Raw genomic sequence first — 25,582 nt, 5'->3', positions numbered from 1 at the left:
GAGAAAACAAGGCAAATAGGATCACAAAAAGCACACTTAGGAGTTGTTATGGTCACTTTTATGCTCATCTTTTTTAAAAAGATTTTCAAATACTAAACATTAAAGTAATCTGTAAAGAAAAAAAATTATAGAGCTGGTAAATGCAAAAAAAACGTAAATACAAATTTAAGTATGAAAAAAAAGGCAATTTTAATTTTCGTAAAAAACCTTGTCCTAATTATGTCAAATAATATCGTAAATGTTACTTAGGATTAGATTAGTTTAGGTTAAAAGATTGGATTATTATTCAAGAGGCATTAAATCATTTGCTAGAGCACAGCAGTCAGTTTGAAAAATCACGTCATGAAAAAATGTCCTAATTTGTGTTTTAACACTTTAAATGGGCAATATCATAAAAAGAAAAAGGCACATTTTTCAGCTTTTAAGTGTATTATAATGTCATTTCCTCACAAAAAGAAACTTCAAAGTGGTATTTTGATCCATTCAAGCATCTCTGAGTATTCCTCTAAAAACCTGCGCTCTGAGCACCAGCCCCTCCCAATCCATTAAAAAACAAGAGGGTTCTCACGTCACAAAGTGACAAACAGCCCCTTCCAAGAAGAGTCTGCTCTGCCATCACCGCCCCCAGGCTAACACACACACACAAACACGCACAAACTTTCTCCGCCGAGCTAGCGGTGTTTGGCAAAAATGCTTTTGTAAGGCTCCATGGACAAAATGTAGACACGCTGCCGAGGTCGGCTCTAGGTTGACATCATGAAATGGGCGGCGCCCACAAGGAGAGAAAGGCGGAGCCTCAGACATCGAGTCGTCTTACTTCTGGGTAGAAAAAATGGCAGCGAAAACAACTCATATTTCATAAAAGTAGTTCTTAAGTGGGTCAAAGGTAATTTATTATCATATATATATATATATGGATATCATTTACTCTAAAAGGCTTAAGAATTGCGTGATATAGGCCCTTTAACACTGGAGATGTCGCTGGTGAAACATGAATAACACACGCTCTTTAACACACTGTAACATAACAATAACACACTGTGACTCCTCGACCGTTTATGCGATCAACTTAAATCGCCTACATCTGATGTGGAGACAAACAGCTGCGCCAACGTGTTGCATAACTGCGCTAAGGCGGTTTGCTCCGTGACAGAATCAGTTGATTTAAGATTATCGCGTAAACACTTTACTACTGTAAGGTGTTGCAAATCTGCACAAGGCTGCTTCAGAATCTGCTGGAATTACGTTAAATGGTTGAGGTAGTCAAAAGAATGTCTAGGGTTAGTTTTCATTTATTCTACACAAATATTCAGTGTATTGTTTCTGCTTTAGTTCCAATTAAAGCAGCTTCTGTATTTTCTTCCATCCGCTCCATGGACTGTGGTCTCACGTTACCTTTGTGGCTTTGACAGCCTTAGTGTTTGACAGACCGACACCCTTCCTCAGGTCGGTCAGCAGGTCTCGGGTCAGGGTGCTCCATGCTGTGCGCAGCCCGATGCCATAGGTGATGTCCCGGTCCTTGAAGGCAATGAGCTGTGTGCTGGTCACATAGTGAATGGTGAAGGGGGGGCCCTTTTCTGTGGTTTCCAGGACCACAGAGACGCTGCCGTTTGAGACAAACTTGATGTCTAAGCTTAAGATGAAATCTCTGGAGTTGCCAAGTTGGAGAGAAACACCTTCTGAAGACTCTGAAACAATATAACCACATCAAAAACACAATGAGGGGAGACTAAATGAAAATGTCGGATTAAAGGAAACATTTCAATACGTTACTGGACAACACAGACAACTCTCCGAGAATTTATAAAAAATGCAGACAACTAAAAACTCTACGTTCAAGACTCAGTTTTTACTTTAAAAGTTTACCCAGTGTTCTTTTAATTATGCTATTCTTTTAGTCAAAATAAAAAAAAAACTGCATCATTTTCTAGGACGTAGCTTGCAGTGTGGCAGAAGTTCATTCGAAATTCTGTGGGAAGAACTGTTGGTGCAGAGTAAGCCCGCCCCCCCTTCCCATTGCCTACATGTTCTCCCGTTAGCTTACAGCCCCTCACAACCCCAACCTAACATTAGCAATGCAACAAATATGGTGAGCAACGTCAGAGCTATCCAGCCGTGAAGTGTTGATCCAGATTCCTGCTCAGACAAGGAAAACAAAGACGTACATGGATCTAGTTGTCTCATCAGAATGGAGCGGAGCCGGGAGACAAAAGGCTCTTGTAGCACTTCTACATCAGCTACAAGTTTTTTCAAACAACAATTTTTTTGTCTGCTCCTTATTCACAATAAATTGACTACGAAATAAACAAATTTAATTTTGAGTTTAGTATTCTTTATACATGTCAAGTATTATCAAAAAAAAGAAGAAAAATGCAATAAGAACATCTTAAAAACGCCAAAAACTTGATTTTCATTGGAGTGGGTAAACTTCTGCTTCTCAAATCCGGTATTTTTTCTCGGCTGGTTTAGCTTTGACTGTTCAGCTGTAACTTGTGAAATGTCTCAAGACAGCCATTCCGTGATCTATGAGCCTTTTTTTTTTATTTAAAGGGAAGCTCTAAGGATCGAGAAATGAAAGGACATAAAAGTCAAGGAAAAAGAAGTATAATGCAATAATGGATTTTGCAAATGCTCCTAAAGCTCGCTCAAACTGGAGATTGTGAAAATGAGCCAACAGTCAGCGGAAGACAGACAGAGCTCACATGAAATGAGCCGCAATAGCAGAAGCCCTCGATGCCGAATGAGACAAAGACAGTCGATCAGGCGCAGAGTGAAGGCAGAGACAGTCTGGCAGGGGCCTCTGGAAGACTACGGCTCTTTAATGCACTCATAAATCCATTACTTAAGGCAATGCATAGAGTAAGTGGATTTGTACTCTGGCCCTGTGATTACTCTGCCATCAATAAAGGATGAGCAGCGAATACAGACGAGATTCCACCTCCACTGCTCGGCTCTCTTGCTGTTTAGCAACCAGCCAGACAGCAATGACATACTGCTGGAAATATGTCAGTGTCAACCATGTTTGTATACACGAGGAGGCATGACACAAACATGTGAAAATGTAAACAGTTGGTACCTGCTGTGCAATGGTAAACATGTGACTGATGACATTTTCAGCTCCTTCCATTCATGCTCATATGTGAAACAATGCTTCACTCAAAGCTGTGAATGCGTTTAGGTCCCACATGCTTCTAGAAATAAATAGATCTGGTTTTGAATTTGCATTTATGTCCATAAACTGCATTTAACCATCTACTTCATGACCATATTTAATAACCCACTCCAATGAAAATCATGTTTTGGTGTTTTTAATATGTTCTTATAGCATTTCTGTCATCATGGACATTTATAAAGAAAATTAATCTTAAAATTGGTATTTCTTTATTCAAATCGTAGCAGATAAAAAAATGCTGTTTAAAAAAAGAGCGTAGAAAATACCCTGAGCACGCCACAAGCCCCCTGCTCTGAGCTCTCAGAAACAGAGGAAGGGTTGTTTTTTTTCGCCACATCAAGGCCCCACCCACCAATCTGAGGCAAGTTTCTAATGAACTACTGCCGCTCTACAGAAACTATGTCCAAGAAAAACGACACAGCTATTTTTTTATTTTATTTCGGACAAAAACGGTATAATCGTAATTAAAAGACCTCTGGGAATCCTTTGACAATAGATTAGAAGGTGATTATAGATTTAAGACAAAAATATATGAATAAATATTATTGGATTAGAGGTTGACATGCAAGTGCTTTAATAACACGGGTTTTTCCGAAAGGTTACAAACAAAAAGGACATTTAAACAGTCTAGAAACATTTTCTGTCAAAGGCCTCACAAATTCTCATCTGCTTCAAGTTTTGGCCCCCACCACTGGGGACCCACTTAGTCATTTGAAGAAGACATTTTATATGAAAGAGCAGCAAATATCTTCTAAAGGCACTGTTATCACACATGTATTTCACGTATTTGGTCATTCCAATCAGATAGTTTAGACAGTTTCAAAGCCTGTTTATCAAGAAATGGACTGCATAGATAGCCAGATTATAAACAAACTATGGGAAGTTGCTGTATGAATAAGTAATTTTTGGAGTGCAGGGAGATGATGGAGTGAATGACAACTCTTGCATCAAAATGTTTGAGCAAACTTGCCGCAGTTCTGGCTGCTTCCCCAGCCCTTATTTCTCTTCAGGTATTCTGCAGCTGTTGTTGTTCACACAAACTGACTGCTAAAGAGTCTTCTTTGACATGCAGTAGTCGAAAGGTAAAATCTTGCACTTTTGCATGCAGCACATTAAGCTGGTGGGAAACCAGTAGCTCAGTGAGAAAGAAAACATTGTAAACTTTCAAAGTAAAACAGCACAAGAGTACTTTGACCTTTCTTACTAAGTGTCACATAAAAACAACAAAAAAAGCAGTGACATCCCAAAGTACGAGTAGAGAGGGGAGTAACAACGTTAGTAATCCCACAATCCTTCTGTTTTTTCCCCCGTCCAAAAGGAAACACACACACACATAAAATTTAGCCTCAAACACAAAAGAAGTTTGTACAAGTATACTCCTGTTGTGTCCAAAGCTGCATAAATCACTTTTGTAAACAGTAAAATTTGTACAAGACAGCAGGCCCTCGGCTCTTTTCTGTTTGGTCAGCTGCTGAACAGTAATGGTAAAAAAAAAATAAAAAGCAAAAGGTAGTAATCTGTGAAACCACATGGTGAATATCTGCTACTTCAAATTCATGATATTTCTCTGGATCTAAACTTGAATATTGATACTCTTTAGTTTTTACTTTCTGGTTTGCCAGGAATTCAACTGCACTATTGCCGTTCTCCTAACGATAAATTAGATAATTCTATTCTAAAAAGGATGTGATGATTAGCACTGTAGCTTTGGCCCACTGGCTCCTTCCAAGGTAGATTTTCTCCGGGAACTCAAGCTTCCTCCCTCAGTCTAAACAGTTGCTTGACAAGTTAATTGAAGAATCTAACTTGTTCTTTTGCATTGAATGTGTGTGGTTGTTGGTATGTATGATGAATTAGCAACCCCTATCCTAACCCCAATTTAGCCTGAAAACTGTAGGAATAGGCTCCAGCATCCCATGAAGCAACAATAGGGAAAAGCTGGTCTTGAAGACAAAACTCAAAAAAAGTGTTTATTGTTATATTTCAAGAAAGATACCCACTTTTAACAATTCTCAGTCAAAAGCTAAAATGTAAGTTGTCTTGTCATTTCCCGCAGCATCACTATGCATCAACAGGAGATACTACCGGACTACAAGCTTTTAAAGGTATCCCATCATACGGGTTCTCAGTTCATTTCTTTGATAAGTTGAAAGATGAGAATCGACCTGGAGAAAGAGGCTTTACTGAACCTCTGGATCAATCATCCTCTTCCTGTAAGTTGTGTAACTTCACCATCACCTCAGTGAACATTCGATTCAGATCAGATGCTCACTGAAACACAAACGATCGGCTCTAGTGCCAGCTCTCAAAGGTAGAACTGTACCTCAAATGGTTATTGAGTGATCTGTTCAAAATGGGTTTCCATGGTAGCCTGTCGCTGTAGAACCACTGAAGAATGGGGGTTGGAGGGGCTCATTTCACCAACCTGAGTGAATATGCTGTGAAAAGGGCATCAAAAAGCTCAAATACGACACTCCTCTCCTGTGGGATTTTGTAACAAATCTCCTTTCAGCAAAAACTTAAAATATTCAAGAAATGAAGTCCACAGTACTTCAAATCTTTTCTTGCTACAGCTTCTTGTTTGTTGGCAGTGGCACAGTCCTCAATTCCTGAGCTGGATTCAGATTGCTTAAAGACACACGGGGGAATTGTTGCACGCATGTAACCCAGTATCATTGTTTCTGATGTCAGCATCATATAAACTCGCCCCTCTCATGCCGCTCTGTCAGAGCCCATTTAATTACTGCAGATGCAACTTATTCTGCTGTGGTGGCTTCATGTTTACAATTCTGATGAATGGAAGGGTTATGGTTCTCTACCGTGATGCACAGGAAACAGAGTTTAAGATTCTGTCCATATCTGCACAAAATATACAACAAATTCAAGGACAAAATGTACCAATATTTGTTTGTTAGAACACTGTAAAGTCAGTCCAACACCTTTTCTTTCAGGATAAATAAAATGCGTAACATTTCTCTGGAAGATTCTACAACACAAACATACAAATTACAATCATGAAATAGGAATGAAAAACTAACAGTTTCTTGTTTTTAAAATGGAGGTAATACTCCTTCAGGATTATATTTTTTTGCATAAACTTGTGGTACACTATGATAAAACTCCTCAGAAACCTTAAGAAAATAAGAACATTTGGCTTGGCTCTTAATATGATGCTACTGAAGAACTCCAAGAATGATGCAAGCATCCCACACAGAAGTGAGCTGTGATTGGCCACTTCTTGAACCAGACAGAGACAGACAGGCACAAGTGGGAGCTAGTTTTCTGCAGTTGTGAGATTACGTCTGATCGGGAGAATGGTGAGAACAAAATGAATTTCTGAAGTATCCATCGACCAAACAGCTTTGGGAAAATAAAGGTGCTCAGTGGCAGACAGTGCTCACAGTTATGAGTGGATACTAGACAGCAGGTTATTATCAAGGGACAGACAATTGATCCACTTGTCAGAAGCTTTGAGAGACTGTTCAACACCCGCGCCCTACATACTGTTAGGAGGCACTGAAGGAAAAGAGGGAGGTGGAGCATGAAAAGACTGACAGCAAGAAAGAAAATTGGGAACATTGGATGAGAGGAAAGCATGTACCACTAGTATAAGGCAGACGTGAGTGTTATGTCGAGGAATGATAAGTGGTGGGAAGTGAGCAAACAGCAGTGCAAGACTGACAGAGATCTGGGTTAAACTGGGGAAGATTCATGTGAAAAGAAACCAAGATGATGAGAAAAAAAGTGCAGTGCTGACAAGCTGACCTTCGAGACAAGCTTAGCAGGGAAGAGAAGGGCTTAGAAGGGGAATGAAAAGGAGTTGGTGACGCTGAGAGGTGCAGAGCTGAAAAATTAGTAGGAGGAGAAAATTACAGCAGGGACAGGAGCTTGACAGAGGACAGTGTCGGATTTATCAGCAAGAGATGAGAGGAGAATGAGAGGAGCTCACAGTCAAAAACGGGCAAAAGAGTGACTTTTCCAAGTTCCAAAAATAACTGCTTTCTGTCGTGTTATAGCTATAAACCAGGCTGGACCCAACCTCCAGTGCAAACACAATACATGCTGTGCTGTTAAAGGCTTTCACAAACCCAAATCTAAGATCCAAATATAATTATATTTGATTAAAATACATACTGATTTTAAATTTGCACCTTCAACTAAAAAAACCTACAAAGCCATTTTAATTTACAGAAGTCTGAGAAAGTAACGGCAGCCAATAATATTGGTCCTAAATGATCTCCATACTTCTATGGCAACAGCGTCCATGACAGTGCAGGAAATGCAGATAGCAACTTCATCTGGCCCTACAGCATCAAAGCTATGTCCAAATTCACGAAAGACAATCTAGTGCAGTGTTTTTTAACCTCTTTTGAGCCACGGCACACTTTAACCGTGACAAAAATCCTGCGGCACACCAGCATCCAAAAATTTAAAAAAAAAGGAGAAACTGTATTGATCTACAGTCCCTCTGTAATCTCACATGCATTTTTGTGATAATTGTGGCAGAAAAATCTGGAAGCTGCAGCTGTTTTTTTCTAAAAGATGTAATAAAAGTTAAGTTAAAAGATTTAAAAACTGTTTGATGTGTGTTCATTGTGGTTTCAAGATGTTTAACAAGGACGACTCATTGTGCGCTGAGACGCTGTCACTTTAGCCCAATGCATCATGGGAGATGTGATTGAGCCTCCAAGAAGGATTGGTGGAGACAGTTAAAGGGGCGGGATTTTTTCGAAAACAGTTATAGCTGCAGCTAAATCACGGTACCGTCATTCTTATCAAAATGTCTTTAGTAGAATCAAATAAACACAAAGAAAAAAGTATTTTATGATCTTTTATATTCCTAACTACTCAGTGTTTTATCAGGACCTGTTTGGATGAAGAAAGGAGCTGATATCCTGGAGATGGAAAATGTTTTTAGATCAGTTAATGAGGGCAATTTCCCACGGCCACACTGGTTGAAAAACACTGATCTAGTGCCCTGGATTTTTATGCGGTACATACACCGTGCTTTCTTATTTTTTTTTTAATTAGATGTCACTCATTTGCTGAATTAAAAACCTAATAAACATGAACACTTTATGAAGACTATTTATAAATCCAATGAATTCTAATGATAAAACGTACATTTGTTTAAACAATAAATCATTCAAACGCAATGCATTGTGTTCTATATTTGACAATCTAGTGAGTAAGGATGCTCTCTAGCTTTTAGATTCAGACAGCCCAACAACATGGCGAATGCTCTATATAGAGCCCAAAGCTGCATTCAGAACTAACACGATACGGGGTGTCCCGTTTCAATGTTACCTTTTAATGAGCGCGATCCTGCGGTGCTTCAGGTGTTGCGGCGCAACCACCAATTAGGAACTTAGCCTTGGCATGTGACATGTTGAATACATGATTAGTAGGTGGAGAGCAAAACCAACATGGAGGAGAATCCGATCGCTCCCGTCCTGAACTTTAAGGTTTTTCTCATCTAAACAATAACAAAAAGGTCCTCTAATTTTATTCTTATTCTTATGTTTTCCCTCCTCTGACTAAAGCAGGTCAGCAAGTTTTCAAACTCGTCCACAGAGACACAGAAGTAGCGCTGATAGGGGTTATCATTCAGACGCAGCTCCTGCAGTGGACGGAGAACCTAAAGAGATTCTGTGAAAGATCCCATTGAACCAAGACATGGCCATAGCTCCTCACACATGCGTCTGATGCGCCAATTTTATTAACACATTTTTAGGCAAGCTTCTGACAGTGAATTTGATGTTTTTAGCATTTTAAGCTATACATGTGACAGGAGGGCCATAAACTTGTTATTGCAAAGAAATGACAAAAAAAAGACAGAACGCCAGAGCGTGTAATTAAGAGAGGAACTGGATGCAACAGCTGCAATTATGTCACAAACTAGAAATCATACTTTGAATAGTGCTCACCAGAGACATCTCAGCTGCATTTCAAAACCAAATAAGTGAATAAATCAGGATGAACGTGTGCTGCTTATTAAGTCAGTACCATGTGTCTAGGGTTGAATAAATGGGATATCTACCATGAACCACAAGAGCCAGAATTCTCCTTCTGTGGTGGTAACTCACACAGCTCATCATCCTCTCCAGAGGGCTACATATCGAGCCCGCCACAGCCTCAGTTAACAGGAGATAAGGCGGCAGCCCTCAGGCTGTACGGGCAAATGGAAGAATCCCATACCTGGAGCACTGAACTGCCGCACAGAGGTGGATCTGAACTTGTCGTGGACGCGGTTTAGGCTGCAGCCTTTTGGGACGCTCCAGGGTGCTGTGGCCCTGCTGTCCTTCTCCTCTGCTGTGTCATAGACCTCCACATGGGGCGCACGCTCTGTCAGGTTCTTGCTGTAATGGCTCAAACCGTACTGGGCAATCTGGATGGCGTAGAAGTAGCCTTGAGGACCCCATTGAGTGGACAGAGGAACACCTAGGAGAAAATAGGAGGAAGAGTTTTTTGCTTGTTTTTTTAAACTGGCTAATATTAAAAAAGCAAACGAAAAAAAGTTTATTTAAATGTACTCATCTTTAAATAAAAAAATTGAAGAGTTTTAGTTCCAATGTTTACAGGTTTACCGATTTGCAAAGACCTTTTGCCGTGAACATCCCATTCAAACATGATTCTTTCTTCCCAACAAAAGAAAATGGCAACAGTAGAAATTGTCAGTGGTATGTATGAAACCGACAGTCACAGAGCAATGGCAGGTGATTAGATGGTGATAAAACGTCAGATAATGTGTTGCGTTTCACTGCAGGCGAACTAACCTGGTGAGAAAAACATAAAAAGCTCAGGCAAGAGAATCAGACAGATAGTTCACGTAAAAAAAAACTGGCACACAGACAGTGAACGCATCACCTAACACACGTCCTACAGAGAACAAAGAAAGAGTGACAATATGCCCTTTTGTTGAAACATATTCATTATGGATGAAAAAAAAAATGCTTTCAGAATTTTTTTTGGTTTTACTTTGCATTTTACTGTTGAGCAAGGTCAATATTCAATTCAAAATAATTATGTGAACTGGGGATGATTAGACACAAGAAAGCACCAATCTTTGGTGTGTTAAAACATCCGCATCAACACTATCTTTCTACACAAGTTTGTAGCTACACACTAAACTAAGCAGGAATCTGATTAAAATATGCATTAAAAAAGGCAAAGCCACAAAACATAAATGCTTTATAATTCCAAAATATATTTAGTTTTTTCAGCCCAACCCATCCTGCGTTTACCATTACTGACATTTCACTTAACACTTTAAGTCAAATGGCTTTTAAATCCTGACAGAGAAGCATATAACTGCAGTGCTGCAAGTATTTATATGGGTGAGTAATCCATGAGGAAATGGCTTAAATCTTCAACCATTTCCAGGGTTTCAGAGCTCAGACAAATCCAGAAATGTAAGAAATAAAACCCAAAAGTCTACAAGCAGCTCTGCTTACATTTAAATCCTTCTCGGACTCAGGCAGCAGTTATAAAATCAAATAAATATTGTGTGATGCTTGTTTTAAAAATAATGCTTTTAATTTTCAGTAAAAGTAAACTATAAAGATAGCCATGCATAGGACAGTGGGGCTTTTCTGGTTTGTTTACTATATTCTGATTAAGGAGTGAGAGGTTTTGACAAAGATTTGCTTTGTTTTAAACACGAACAACATTTTCTCTATATTAAGCCATCAATCATCTGAAATGGGATGGTGAATTGGGGATTTTTCAAATCTGCTATTGCATCTGTGTAGGTTCAGTCTTCAAGTGAATGTAGTCTGCAGTCAAACTAATGACGTATTGCTGTTTACTGCCTATTGGCTGCCATTAAACATGATTCTTTCTCAGCTGTTTTTATTGTGCGATAGTCTGACTCAGTCATAAATAGAAATTTCAATTTAATTTCAAGAGAAACCAACAAAAGTGACCAGAGCATGAAAACTATAAGTAGATTTAGAAGAAAAATGTTGTCAATTTGTAAATATTTCTATCCCATTTGTCTTAATTTAAGATGAAATAAGGTTCATGAACCATCACAGCTTTATCTGGGAGAGTGGAGCACCTGAGGCAAAGTACAAATGGGTCAGAAGGCAAACCCAGAAACAGAAGGTGTTTCTTTATGTGGTTTCTTTGAATCCTTTTCTTTTGTGCAATGGCGCACATTACAAAACCAGCATTTCCATGACCTGGTTTAAGCTCTGCTGTAGTTCTGATTGTGCCGTGGCAGGGTAATTAACACGCTGCGGTATGCATCCACACAAATATACTTAGCAGAAGGAAGAGGTGAGTGCTAGAGCATTTCCATGTTAAATAGCAGAGAGCCTTGGGTTGAATGAACTTATAAACTGACTGCATGTGGATATTTGTTCTTAAACAGGATAAACAGGCACGATATAAGGAAAGATGGGGTGAATTGTTAGTCCTGTAACTCTGTCGTGCCCCATTTCTTATGGGAAGTGTTCTTCTCCTGTAGCGGCAAAGCAGGTCAGGCTGAAGAATATGTACCAATATAAAACTGCCCCTAATAGATACACACATGTCATAATCATAGGCAATACCAGTCCTTATGCAGTTCAATTGATCTAAATGGTCTTTTTTTAAATGTAAAAATCGGTTGCTTTTTTCCTTTTTATTACCATAACATCTTTTTCTCTATATCCCAAAAAGTTGGAAACATCTGATAGGAATTGTAGAGAATACATCAAACTAATTTGTCATTACTGTATTCAGCATATGAATCAGAAGAAGTCGATTTTAAGCACAATTAATATTAAGTTGAAAGGACAAACATAACCAAACTTAAAATCCTTCATGTTGTGTCCGTCTGCCCTTCCTTTTTTTTTAAGGATTTCTACATCCGACCTTTGACCCTAAAAAAGGCATTTTGCTCAGTTACCAACTGACCAAAACCCAACAAGAGCCACAAAGCCTTAATATTTAGAAAAATTTGTATTTAGGTTTAACATAGTTGCATTGTAAAAGTGTTATATTTTTCTGTAAACTATTTTTACTCCTTTTCCTTTTGACAGCAGAACATTAAAGTTTCCTTTCAAAATAAAGTACACCCTGTGTCAAATAAGATCCAAGTCAAACATGACATTTTCTATTGTTATTTTGACTTTAGTGCACCATCATCCAATCTATACATGTAAACGCTGTTATATACTTCAGGGAACTTTAATAATTTAACAACTAGACACTGTTGTGCAGCATAGATTAGAATATGTGCTTACCGTAACTTAACTAGATAACCTAATATATTTTTTATTTTTTTAAGCATTTTTCTTTAAGGCCAAAAAGCCTCAATCGAGGACTTAAAAAATGCATGTGGCTCTGCAGCCTCAGGTTACAGACCGTTGCCCTAAGACATACATTATGAAAAAAATGCAATCATGAGGTGGCAGAATGCAAAGGAATGCCCCAGCCACAGCAGTATTAAGACAAATTATTATTTTAGTGAGTATTGAAGTAACCTTTAGAGGGATTTTTAGAGTTTACAGCTGATAAATAACACAATGAGTTTTTTTTATTTTTTATAATTTTTTTTAACATAAAGAATATCATTGATTGTTAAGTATTCCCTCTGTTAACATGCTATAAATTCAACTCGCTACTGCTCAACATGCCGTGTTTTATTAGAATAGAATTAAAATAGAAAAACCCTACCCTAAAGACTCATTCCAATCATCTTTTGATCTATTCTAAAACCTTTTCAAGCGGTATTTTAAATGATTGTGGCGTTTTTAGGACAAATCAGAAAACCGTTGTTGTTTTCTGAGCCATATTTTCTGCAGAGTGGCAGGAGTTCATTGGAAATTTGCCTGTGATTTGTGGGCGAGACTGTTGGAGTACTGGTAAGCCTGCCCCCACATCCCGTCATCCACCTGTTTACACTCTTCCGCTATCTTACAGTCCCTCACACCCCAACCTAGCATCAGCGGTGCAACAAAAATGTTGAGCAATATTGGAGCTATCCAGTCGTAAAATTTTAAGACAGACACCAGCTCAGACGAGGAAAACAAAGACCTACATGGATATAGTCGTCTAGATCAGTGTTTTTCAACCAGTGTGCCGCGGCACACTAGTGTGTCGTGGGAGATGGTCAAGTGCGCCGTGGGAAATTGCCCTCATTCACATTTTCCATCAGCTCTTTGTTCATCCAAACGGGCACTGATAAAACACTGAGTAGTTAGGAATATAAAAGATCTTAAAATTACTTTTTCTCTGTGTTTATTTAATTCTATTAAAGACATTTTGATAAGAATAACGGTAACGCGATTTACCTGCAGCTATAACTGTGTAAGGAAAAGTCCCGCCCCTTTAACTGTCTCCGCCAATCATTCTTGAAAGCTTAATCACATGTCATCAGTCTGACCAATCAGAAGTGCTTAAAGTCTTCACTTCCTTGTTCTTAATTCTGCTGATAAAGTCGCTCAGTTCTAACATAAATACCAGCTAAAGCTCGTCTTTAGCGGTGTAGCTTTCCATAGAATCCGGTATCAGACCGTGGAACAAGTGAACAACACAATGAAGCTCAGAGACGCCAGTCTTTCTGCCCTTTTTCGACTGTTTTCACACTACATCTCCCATGATGTATTGGCTTAAAGGGACAGCGCACAATGAGTCGTCCTTGTGAAACGTCTTGAAACCACAACAAACAGTTTCTAAATTTTTCTAATTTAACTTTTATTTCATCTCTTAGAAAAAAACAGCCGCAACTTCCTGCTTTTTCTGCCACAATTATCACCCAAATCCACGTGAGATTGCGGCGGGGGTGGGGGTGGGGGGTGGCTGCCAATCAATACAGACCATGAATTTCTGCTTTTTTTTTTTTTTTTTGGATGCTGGTGTGCCGCGGGATTTTTGTCAAGGATAAAGTGTGCCGTGGCTCAAAAAAGGTTGAAAAACACTGGTCTAGATGAAGTAGATGTATCAGAATGGAGTGAAGCAGGGAACTTGTCGCCCGCGGATTGTAGCTTCTACATCATAACTAATATTTGTCCACCATAGTCAGAAAAATGATACAAGCACATGTTTAAAAACTATAAACATTATTTTCCTCGGAGTAGATTGTTAATTTCAAAAGATAGGGCAATTTTAGTTGACTTATGTTGGGCGCACAGCCACTCTATTCATTTACGTTTTCCCCTAAGGACTTCTCATACTATCCACAATCCAAAACATTCATTACAAGTAGATCAGCACTAATGTGGCTGAAGTTGAGTATTTCAGGTTGACTTCTTGTTAAGAAGGGATTGTATTTTTGGTCAAACACTGCGTAAAAATTCAAGCTTATCAGACCTGTAATCTTTGGACCTGTCCCAATAGTCTTTACTGCAAAAGAAGGTTCTTTACTGAGGGAAATGAACCGCAAGTAATGGACTGTCTCCTTTGATAAAGATGTTCTAACTCAGCTAATTAAAAAGGAAAGGAGGTCTGGTGCTTCCTTTATTATCTGCTTAAGCAAAGGATAAACCAGACTGTTCCGTCTGAAAGAAGAAATGATGATGAAATCGCACAAACCTTTGTGGTCAAGAAATAAAAAACACACATTTATTTAATAACTTTTAAGAGCTGGCCCTTTTATGTTTCGTCAGGGTTCTATGGGTAAAATAGGCAACCATTGCAGAAATCATTTTCACACAAACAATTAAAGCAGTATAGAACTTCCCAGAACGACTTTTTTTTGTTTGCCATCTTTGACACAACAATGAGTCCAGAAGTTTTCTTGTTTTGTTTTGTTTTGCCATTAGTGTGTGTTTTTTTGTAGTCCATACTGAGCATCAGTAAGCAGCTGGATGGCTCAGTTGGCTGCATGTAAGACTGGCGCATGGGAAACCAGGCTTTGTTTGTCAGGGGGAACGGTGAACTTGATCCGGGGTGAGTCCTTTCACGCTACTGCCCAACTATGTAGCCACAAGGGGCCCTACGTCTGGGTGCCCCTGTGCCTGTCCCCAGCCTGGATGCAGTACAGGGTTTTGCCAGGAAGGGCATCCGGCGTAAAACCCTCTCCACCTGTGTGAATCAGTGAAAGATGATTCGCTGTGGTGACCCCTGAAGGCATATGCCGTAAGGTGAACAAACATCTTTGTACATCAGTTGTTCACTTGAAGTAACACTGCTTCTCTTCGCTGCTGTGTAACTGTAGGACAAGTGAAGTAATATACTGCTAATGCAAAAATCTTCTTAACTTGTTGACTTTTGATTCTCCCTCGCCTCATTTTCTTTGACATGACATTTTCCAACAGGCTCAAGGAAAAATGGCAAAAAAAAAAAAAAAAGGGAGAAGAAGAATTTGGGGCATTTAAATGCAAAGCTTGTCTTTCTCCATCAATCAGAACCGAACAGCATCAGGCTAATCAGTGGTGAGTGGGCTGGATGCAAGCAGTGTGCTAGCTTTAAAAAGACCAGGAATGAGCAGCTCTGACAGAACTAAAACGCTGGGTTATACAAGTTATTTAATCGGTTTCAAACTATAAACTTTTATTACAAAAATATCCCTTACTGCATGTCCCTGTATATACTGAAGGCATCATTGTGTATCTTTTTAAGCTTTATTCAGTTCAATTCAATTCAATTCCTTTATTTCAAACACAAATGAAAATAAACACAAGAGTTTAAAATAGACAGATTAAACAAGACAGTGTGCTTGAAAAGGAGTGGGTTAAAGATAAATCTTGTATGATCCCACAACCTTTTTTTTACAACACCTGATGATCTGCGCATTTCTGTTTACAGTTCTGTACATGTTATACATTCAAGTTACATTATGCATAACACCTATGCAGAAGTGACATTTTTGTATTTATTGATCATTTCTTGCCTTGTGCAGTTCCATCAGTGACATCTTGTAGTTTTTTTTATTGCATGTAAAGTTTTGGTTTGTTTTAAAGTTGTTATCATTTGTTTGACCCATAATCCAAATCTCTGAGTAATCTATGGATGACAGGAGCCGTACTTCCAGTGTGCTATTTTCTATTGGGACGTCCTCATATTTCCACCATACTTTACAGTTTACTCATGTTTTAGCAAAACTACAAAATCAACAGGTCAAAGACACAAAAAACATTTGAATTTATGAATGAAGATCTCATTGAATCCCACATTGCTCCAGTGTGGCATCAGTATAAATGTGTGTGCATGGGAGAAAGACTGATTGTAAAGTGCTTTGGGCCTTAAAGCAAGGTAGAAGCGCTTTATAAATATATGCCATTTACCATTTAATATTCATGTCAGTTATTGTTTTAAAAACAATGATTTGTTTGCTTAAGAAAACCAAAGAACTGAGTTATTTTGATGACCGAGTGCTTTTAGCCAATGGCCTTTTAAATTAGATATTGATTCTTTCCTTCAAATTAATTTAGGTGAAACCTTGAAAACTGAATAACATCCGAGATCCTATAGTTCACTTCGCTGATCCTATATTTTGTCTGATTTACAGCACAAGAAATGCGACACAGGTTAGCCCTGAAGAACTGTTCAGTGCTCACAGGAAAACCTGCTCCATTTCCTTAGGTTGGAAAAAAGAGAAAAGTGGTGATGTTTCGGCCGTTTCCTGTTCATTTTAGGGGTTTCAGGGCAGTGAAGTGAACCGAATGGTGAAGATGCCCTTCCTGACTCTAAAAAGGAAGCAAACCGTGACTTGCTTGTAATGAACTGACTGCACCAGAGAGAAAAAGTCAGCCTGACAAAACATAAAAATAATTGACTATGGATGAAGACAGAACTAGAGTTTCACATGTGTGATACATCTTCTTCTTTCTCTTTCGGCTTCTCCCATCAGGAGAAAAAACCTTTCCTTTGAGGAGGAGTGGCATGGTTAACTTGGCAATGTTTTACGCCGGATGCCCTTCCTGATGCAACCTTCTCAATTTATCCGGGCTTGGGACAGAAGCAGAGAAGGGAATAGGGAGCAACCTGGATTCGAACCCTGGTTTCACGGACGGAAGGCACCCCAAACCAGCACGAGCTAAACTGGATTGAATGTGCCTAAATATTAAATGAAAATGAGAGACCATTCTTTCCCAGAAAGGTAGCTGTATGTATTCAAATGATGACCATGCTAAAATGTGCCGTTTTCCAGTGCAAAGGCCAATATTAACATCCAGCGCTTACGGAGGATGTTCAGATGTAGCAGCTCAGAGGAAAAAAAATGGAAATACTAAATTATACTTTTATCCTTAGGGGCTTAGAGTAATGGAGACCGTAAAAAACGTTTAGGGTAAGAGCTGATTTAAAAAAAATAAAAATCAGTAAATACTAATAAAAATCATAGCATAGTTAATTTCTTACAATGAAATTATTTCAACAGAACTTTTCCTGGACACAAACATTGTCTGGAAAGGGTTGCCATGGTCTTATTTAGCTCTGCTAGAAAGATATTAGAGGCCGTTTCAAAAAAGGCCTAGGGATAATGATCATATTTCAATTGAAATAAAATAACTTGTTGTGTTTGTATTATCTAAGCAGACAAGAAAAGAGACATTTCTTATTAAAAGAATCCAATCATTAACTTGAAAGATACTTTGAAAGGCTTACCCTCCACTCCACTGATGCATTTGACTCGATCCCTAACCTCCACGTTGTAGCCCTCGAAGGACATGAAGACTCCATCGGGGTGATAGGGCTCGCGCTGTGCATACACCTTTGAGTAGCTGTGCTGGAACTCAAAACGATCGTAACCGTCGTACTGAACTACTTTCCCGTACACTTCAAAGTACTTTTCCATCCAGTTGAAGGGCATGTAGATCTCCCCACCTTCTCGTCTGCCTTTGATCGTGGTTTCGTCATTAATCAAACAGTCTATTTCCTCAAACTTGACACCCCCGACAACAGGGGGAGGCTCCGGAGGCTGTGGAGGATGCTGTTGGCTGCTGATGCCTTCGTCCCCTATCTTAGGGCTCGGAGCGACAAAGGCGGCTCGGGGAAGGAAGTATATGGAGGTATTACTGGAGCAGCGGTTCCACAGCAACACAGTGATGAGGGTGAAGAGGGCACAGATGAAAATGAGGGTTTTGTAGTTCACCCGAGCAGCCAGGCAGCGCATGGTCAACCCGCCTATGTGAAACAAACATGAACAGAAGATCAAGACAAAGTGAATATGACATATTCATAATATGAATTTCAAAGTCTTAAAACAGCCTTTTTGAGTCACAATTCAGTTTTTCAGTCAGGTCTCTGTTTCTTAATTTTCACCAAGCAAACAAGAAATCAATACACATCTTTAGATCGCCTCCTCCTCCTCCTCACTAATTACAGCTTACTGCCCTCAGAATTTACGGTTATAGTGATCACAGAGGAGGGAGTGGGGAAAATCACTGTGTTCATTTCACCATAACATCCTGATTGAAATGCCTTCCACCACCTCCCGAGGTCAATGTAGTTAATGAGTGTGCAGGGAGGAACGGTAATCTGCTTTACCGATGCAAAGTCAAACGATCGAGCCAGATGACTCGAACAATGGTCCTGCCTAAGATCGCTCAGAGCAACAGGGGAGTGGATTTCCAGAGCGCTTAGAAAAGCAAACACTGAAATGGATCAGACTGGAAAAGATTGATACTCTTACTGCACATGAAGGGAACTAAAGATGGTTGACTTTTCATGTGACTTTCAATAAAAGGGCTTTCTGCCAAATCCTATTAAAAAAAATCTTATGGTTAACTTCAACATGACTTATTGCCACTCATTAAAACCATTATTGATATTCTGAGCCTCGCAGTCTAAAGAAGTGATGAGATATAAAATGATGGGAGCACTGACTAGGACGAAAAAGTGACGGAGAAGACCTTGGAACTGCACCCTTAAAGGGAAGTAAAACCATCCATTCAGGGAAGAAACTATAAATAATTGGGTCTCTTTATAGTTGGATGGTGGTGTTGAATCCAGGCTGGAGAAGGATAAACGAGGATTAACCAAAAACGCATGACAAAGGGGCATCTTAAAGCCTTTTTCTCTCCCTTAGCCACATAATTTACAGCAAGATCCATCACTTTAGCCGTGTAATTTTCATCTCAATACTAGAGTGGTAAGCACAGTGAAAGAGTTACTCTCATGGGTAAAACGACAACCAGGCTAGTTTGTTGATGCATATGATTCTTTTTTCTGGTTCTGCCAAATCCAACTGGAGGAAAAAAGAAAAGAAAACACGAGACCCAAGAGTGAGGAACAGAAGATGCTTGTGGCACACAGAGAAACAGATGGTTCTCTCAGCAGAAACTGAATCTTCACTCATTCTATTCTTCTCAAAATATACTCAGACAAATATTCAGCAGCATGCCTGGTTCTATCAGTCGTTGTTTTGCAAAGCACAAATCACAATGAAGGCTACACCACATGTAGGTTATATTCATTCTAGTTTCTGGTAAAAGAAGAATTAGCTGATACTAAGTACCTGCGTGTGTAAATTTATTGAGACAGCTGCATTTTTCAAAGCTTCCAAATAAATAAACAAGTAACTCTTGCTAGTGTCTTTACAGAGAGATTGGGTGTGTCAATGTCAGGAAACCAACTTAACAGCTAGAGAGTTAATTTTGCTAAAAGTGGAATGAAAGTTTGCTATTTTTGCAGTACAAATACGTGCAGGCAACGCAGCAATGTGCCATCTTCTCTACTCTCGCACCTGAGCTTGTATAATGCGCATGCGCTCCTGGCCCGTTGTGACATCACAACGGCTCATTAATTCAAAAAGAGCGTATTTGCAACAGTTTGATTGACAGCATTTAAAATAAGAAATACTCAGAAATGCAAAAATGAAATTATTTCTTATTACATTTGTTCTCTTTCATAAGAACAATTCCACACGTACATGTCAAAAACTTTAAAAACAGGATTGTTATTGGAGGGGGACTTTAAGGTTCTCCAGAGTCTGCAGCCTCTGTTTGTAAACCAGATTTAATTACAGAGCAGACAAACAGCATTTCGCTGTTCAGGCAGACAGAGCTGCATCGTCTCTTGTGTTTTTTGACCCAGATTCACTTGCATTTATCAGGAGGCAGCGCTTTCCAGAAAAATACCAGAGCTTTGGTGTCGTTTCAAAGCTCAATACGACTTGTTTCAAAGTCATTGTCAAAAGTGACCAAATCAGGACCCCTAAGCTGCAACTACAAGTTAAAGGCAGCAGCAGTAAAAAAAATTATTTTGGTGGAAGGACAGGCAGAAACAGGGAAAATGAACACAAAAATGTAATTTCCACCTCATCTGCTTTGATTAAGAAGCTCAAAAATGACTTTTTTGGTTTTGTCTCGTACAGTTGAGTTTAAAGACTATTATTTATGATACATCATTTCAATGAAATACTATTACAATACACATTAAAGCAAGCTATTGTTGCAAATCACAAAGGTGAGTCCTTATTTTAGAGAACATCTCCTCCCAGTTGATGAATTTTACGCCAACATTTTCTACAGTAAACTTCTCAAAAACACCTTAAAAGAAAAAGTTAGAAATACCCAAATCCTTTCTGCCATCCTTTCTGAAAGCTGAGGAATGGCAGTAAACTACAATAAAGGATGCACAGAAAAACAGAGGCAGGCAGACAAGCTTTACTCTTAGTTTTTTTCTCAAAATTTTGGAGATATGAAACCTCCATGAGCTTAGTGCCATGTTGAACTCTATATATTCTTAAACTGCCTGGTTTATAATCCTGAATGTTGAGAAAGCTTGGAATGATTGAAAGAAAGTTATTTTCAGCTACATTTACTCTAAAAATGTCAGAGCACCACCTCAGAGGCGTTTCTATTACATGGTTTAACAACTTTAAAACCAACAATAGTGATTTGTATCCCATCCCAGCAGTGTTTCGAAAATGCATTTACGATTAACATTAAATGCCATTAAATTTTGATTACACTAAGGTCAGCATGACAAACGATAGATTAATAGCAACCGATGTTGTTGGATGTAATGCAGTCTAGCAGGTATTTGATATTGCTGACAGTTACCCACTGCTGATGCCTGAATGAACATGAGCTTCTCAGACTGGTATGTCAAACAACTTGACTGCAACAGTAAATCCCTGCGGTCCCAGGGAGCTCACATGTCTTCTCATACAAATCAGCTTTGCAGCTCAACATCAAAGGCTTTGAACTTTGACTCTGAACATGCATCTGAACGTGCTGATGCAGGAAGCAAGGCCTTCTGTTCTAAACACCTCCCAGTGTCTGAAGATGCGCAAAATCTTTCATTAAAAATTCCAGCATAGTTTGGGATTTTTATTCGTGTAACAAGTAATCTAAGACGACAAAGTTATTGGGTTTATGTAGTTTTGGTGCCACAAAATCTATTCCTAATCAAATTTAAATTGACTATGTTGCTAATTTGTGTTCTCTGTCCCATCAGGGTACAGCATGATGACCCTTACCACATAAAACATCAGGAAATGTGCCAGTAAGTACAAACAGAATTGGAGTTGGGGATGAGTGAAGAGAGTTATTTTTCTACAAGCCCTCATCACAACAATAAAATGTCAGAGGGTGTGTGAGGGACCCTTTGGGACGTATTACATCACAAGTATTTGACACTGAGCTTTGACAGTGGTGAAGTAATACAAGACAAGACAAAACATTTTTTGTTTATGTTGACGCCGAGAGGCCTGCTAGTGTCAAGTATGTGAATAAGTGGGCTACTGTGCTTCTGATCCCAAAAACGATGCCATGGAGATCTAGAACATATAAAAGGTTAACAAAACAAGAATAAAAGAGAACTCTTTTAAACTAAAAAAAAAAGACTTAAAAAGGCAACTTTTTTCAGAATTTTTATTTGACTAAAGACCCACTCCAATGAAAATTGTGTTTTTGGTGTTTTTAACCACGAGTTATGTAGGCTAGAGTCGCTACGCTAGCTTGTGTCCACAGAGTTGGACGGCATATTGGATAGATCAAGATGTCAGCTCACTGCTGTGCTACAATTGCACAAACAGAGCTGAAAAAACATTATTACAGTCAGCTAATAAAGGAAAACTTGTAGAAAACATTTTAGGAAGATCTGAGTGACTACTCTCAAAATAGTGGACGTTTAGGCTGATCTTGTAGACTTTTCAAAGTCAATGGTAGAATTAGACTTTGCACCAATTCTACATTTTCTGGCAGGACCGCCTGATCTTTTTTGTTTTTTTGGAGGATGCCACATTGAATTGAGGCATATTACTAAGCGGAGGAAAAAAATCTAACCGCGATTCCCTCAGTAGCAGCGAGCAAAGACAGCCAGGTACATGTCTCCCGCTGCGGTGCGTCTCGACAAGCTCAATAAGCCCCCGGCCGCCCTATGCTTTACTGCCGTGGACTGAAGTGCTCATTACTCCCTCTTTCCAGTCAGCAGGGCCGGCGCAACTGTCGATCAGGATGCACTATTCTCAGTCCGCTCCGACCATGTCTCATCGCCCCGGGGACACATTCAATGGGCGCAAGGGGTCTGTAGTGATATCGGCTACCCACCAACCTATTGTGAAACACTGACCAAGGAGTCTAACAGTTTGTGTAAATCTTTGTATGTGTGTAGATTTGGATAACATCATGACGATTTATTAGGTATGCATTGGATTTCCTATATGATGACGTATTTATTGATAGAAAAGTTTAAAATGTTGCTCATTAGTTGCATTTTGTACAAAAACATTAATACCATGACCTGGGTCTTATTTCTGCGAAGATCAGAGTTTTTCTTTTTAAAATTGGGCCAAATAAAGCATTTTAGGGTTGAGTTCACTGTATCTGCTAAGCCATATCTCATTGTTTAGAGACCTTTTCAATATGGCATTGCTCTTTATGCATCTGGGGTAATGGTAACAGGCTACCATAGCATTTCCAGCAATAAAACTCATTGGTTTTTGACATGTCCTTGTGGCATTTTTCACATGATGGAGGGAGGATAAACATACAAAATTAAGCTTAAAAGGGCATTCCGAGTATTTCTTTACTCAAACTTTTCTGAATCAGGAGCAGACGGAAAAACAAAGGCATTTGAAAAAGCTGGTAGTAAAAAAAAAAACTGTTGCAAAGGGCAACTTTAACATGTTAATTTAAATGCAAAATATATTTATTTTGTCATTACCACTGACATGAAAATATAACCCAGAACTTTTTTTTAAATCCTAATGCACTTTTATATTTGAGGACATAAAAAAGTTAGCAACATAGTATTGGAAAAAGTTACACAAATCAACCTGAGCTTGAAAAATATGCAACATTTCCTGAATAGTGCATCTTCATGGCAACAAAAACTGCCAAGCATTTCTGGATTTTTACTGACAGAAAAGTCCTGTGTGTTTTCACCTGGTGCAATTTAGTACAAAATGTAGAACCAACATGAGATCAATATAACATGATCAATCGGGGGTCAGTCTAGCAGCTCTGCCTTACCTAACCCTCCTTACTCATACGACCACTTATGGTGATGGGCAGGGGTCCTCCTCCCATTGTTGCCACATAGATTCGGCAATTTAAATTCCTCTCAATTTAAATTGCACCATAGGCATATAGGTAAGAAAGAAAAAAGAAACTCACTTCTGAATTATAGGCGAGACTGTTGGTGTGGAGTGGAGTACATGTTAGGATTAATGTTAGGGTTTTATCCATTTATCATTAACAATATGGTTTAACATCAAGCCATCCCTGAAACTGGGGGAGAAACAACTATTTTTGAATAGCTCTTAATACCCAAGCTGAACCAACATCTCATGCCTAAGACAAAATCCAGGCAACACCATCAAACCTCTTTATTTAATGGTAGCCAGAAAGCGAGTCAAATGCTTTGAGGTTAATGCAACAGCTTGTTTTGCCACAGAGGATTAGGCAAGTCATTACCAAAAAGCTTACAGCTAAGGGCTACTGAAAGATTAGGCAAGCTAATGCTCAGAATGGATACAAAGGAAAGACAAAGGCATCGCGTGAGAGGCATCTTAAGCCAGGAAACTTGGACAGAATGTTACTGAATATGCCTGTTAATAATTTGAATCCAAAAATACTAAACTTCAGCAAAAATAGAAAAAATGTGTCTAGTAGATTTTATTGGTTGTAGATAATTCTTTATAATAACTTATTTGACATTTTTACTTTCCTGCTTTTATGCCATATTTGTAAAGAGAATGAATTTTTAAAACAAGCAATGAAGCTCTTTTGTTCAAGCAATATTGCAGACTGAAATCTGTGCAAACAAAAACAAACGCATGAACATACAATGCATATGCATATATTCCTTCAATTTATTTCAAATTAAATTCAGAAACACCATCAGAATAAAAAACAACCTTATCATGCCAAATGTGTTTAGATATTGTATTTTTTTAATTTTTTAATGACTGTTTTTGCATATAAGCATAGCTGTTGACCACCCTGAGTAGCAACAACATGACAACTCTTATGTCTTTAAATGCTCCTGTTTGTGTGAAACAAGGTTGTTTACATTTATCGCAGATAACCACCTTTTTTATATCAGAAACCATGTATTAAACTGCAGTATTGCAAACTAGGCTCTTTTTAGGCGCTTCAGAGAGCAGAACCCTTTTCTGTATCCTCCAGAAACTCCTCAAGAAGACAAATGTATCCGTCACACAAGCTACTGATCTGAGACAGTTCAAAGGGCTTTGACTTTCCCTACACTTCAAAAAAGATGATGTAAGAGGAAGGCTGGACTTGAAAAAGTATGAGAATGGCTTTAAAGAATACGTGTTTTGCATTACAGGCAATGTGTTGCTTTTGTCGTAAGTCTTATCTGTTACAGTTAATAAACAAACATAAATATCTGTCTGTCTACTTGGCTGCTCCACTGAGACTCAAAAAAAATTTAAACAGTAGGTGTGATGCAATATAAAAAATAAAAAAATAGGCCTTGGTCTGCCTTGTACAAACATACGGTCTTTTCTTGTGTTTTGACTTTAAGCTGCTGTCATCTCATGCAAACCTCTTGCTTAGAGTTTTAAATTTTAGCCAAGTGTTGGATTTTTTTTAAAGACAGGAAATCTGTACAACAATGGAAACTGTACTACTGCTGCTTGGCCTTTGTGCACAAGCTGCTGGCAAGAAGATTCATTACACCAGAAGTTCTCAAATTTTTTTCTCTTGTTCCCCTCTGACGAGGAGGAAAAATGTGGCAGTGGGACATTGTCGCTTACCTAAATATAATTACCTTTTTTTTTATAAAAGCACCTACTAGTCCTAATAATGTCCTTGTGTTTTTATACATATGTTACTCTAGCTCTCCTTTCAGACAGCTGAAGTACGTTGCTCTAAAAGTTCCATTTATAACTAAAATTTTAAATCTTAAAGCCCTGGAGGCCTGATTATTTCAGAGATATGTGCTACACAACTCATTTTTCCAGTTTTCCAATTTCATCCAACAGATATGTTGGCTGACATCAACTGAAAGAGTAGATTAAGTGAAATGTACACCAAGTGGAAATTGCTGATGAACAGTTGGCAG

The 25,582-nt window shown here is 38.7% G+C and overlaps 1 protein-coding gene across 4 annotated transcripts in view; it reads right to left on the bottom strand.

The window, feature by feature from the left end:
• Positions 1-25,582, bottom strand: part of glce (glucuronic acid epimerase) — a 76,433-nt gene that overhangs the window by 3,928 nt on the left and 46,923 nt on the right. For all 4 annotated transcript variants that reach the window (XM_020712226.2, XM_020712232.2, XM_011488017.3 and 1 more), the window contains 3 exons: positions 17,708-18,226; positions 9,371-9,613; positions 1,396-1,688 (listed from right to left, as the gene is read on the bottom strand). In XM_020712226.2, coding sequence (XP_020567885.1) covers positions 1,396-1,688; positions 9,371-9,613; positions 17,708-18,215 — 1,044 coding nt within the window. In that variant the 5' untranslated portion in view covers positions 18,216-18,226. The remainder of the gene's footprint in view (positions 1-1,395; positions 1,689-9,370; positions 9,614-17,707; positions 18,227-25,582) is intronic.

The sequence above is a fragment of the Oryzias latipes genome, chromosome 3 (genome assembly GCF_002234675.1).
Source record: "Oryzias latipes chromosome 3, ASM223467v1".
In the NCBI taxonomy this organism is placed as follows: domain Eukaryota; kingdom Metazoa; phylum Chordata; class Actinopteri; order Beloniformes; family Adrianichthyidae; genus Oryzias; species Oryzias latipes.
This window is presented reverse-complemented; position numbering and strand designations above follow the sequence as displayed.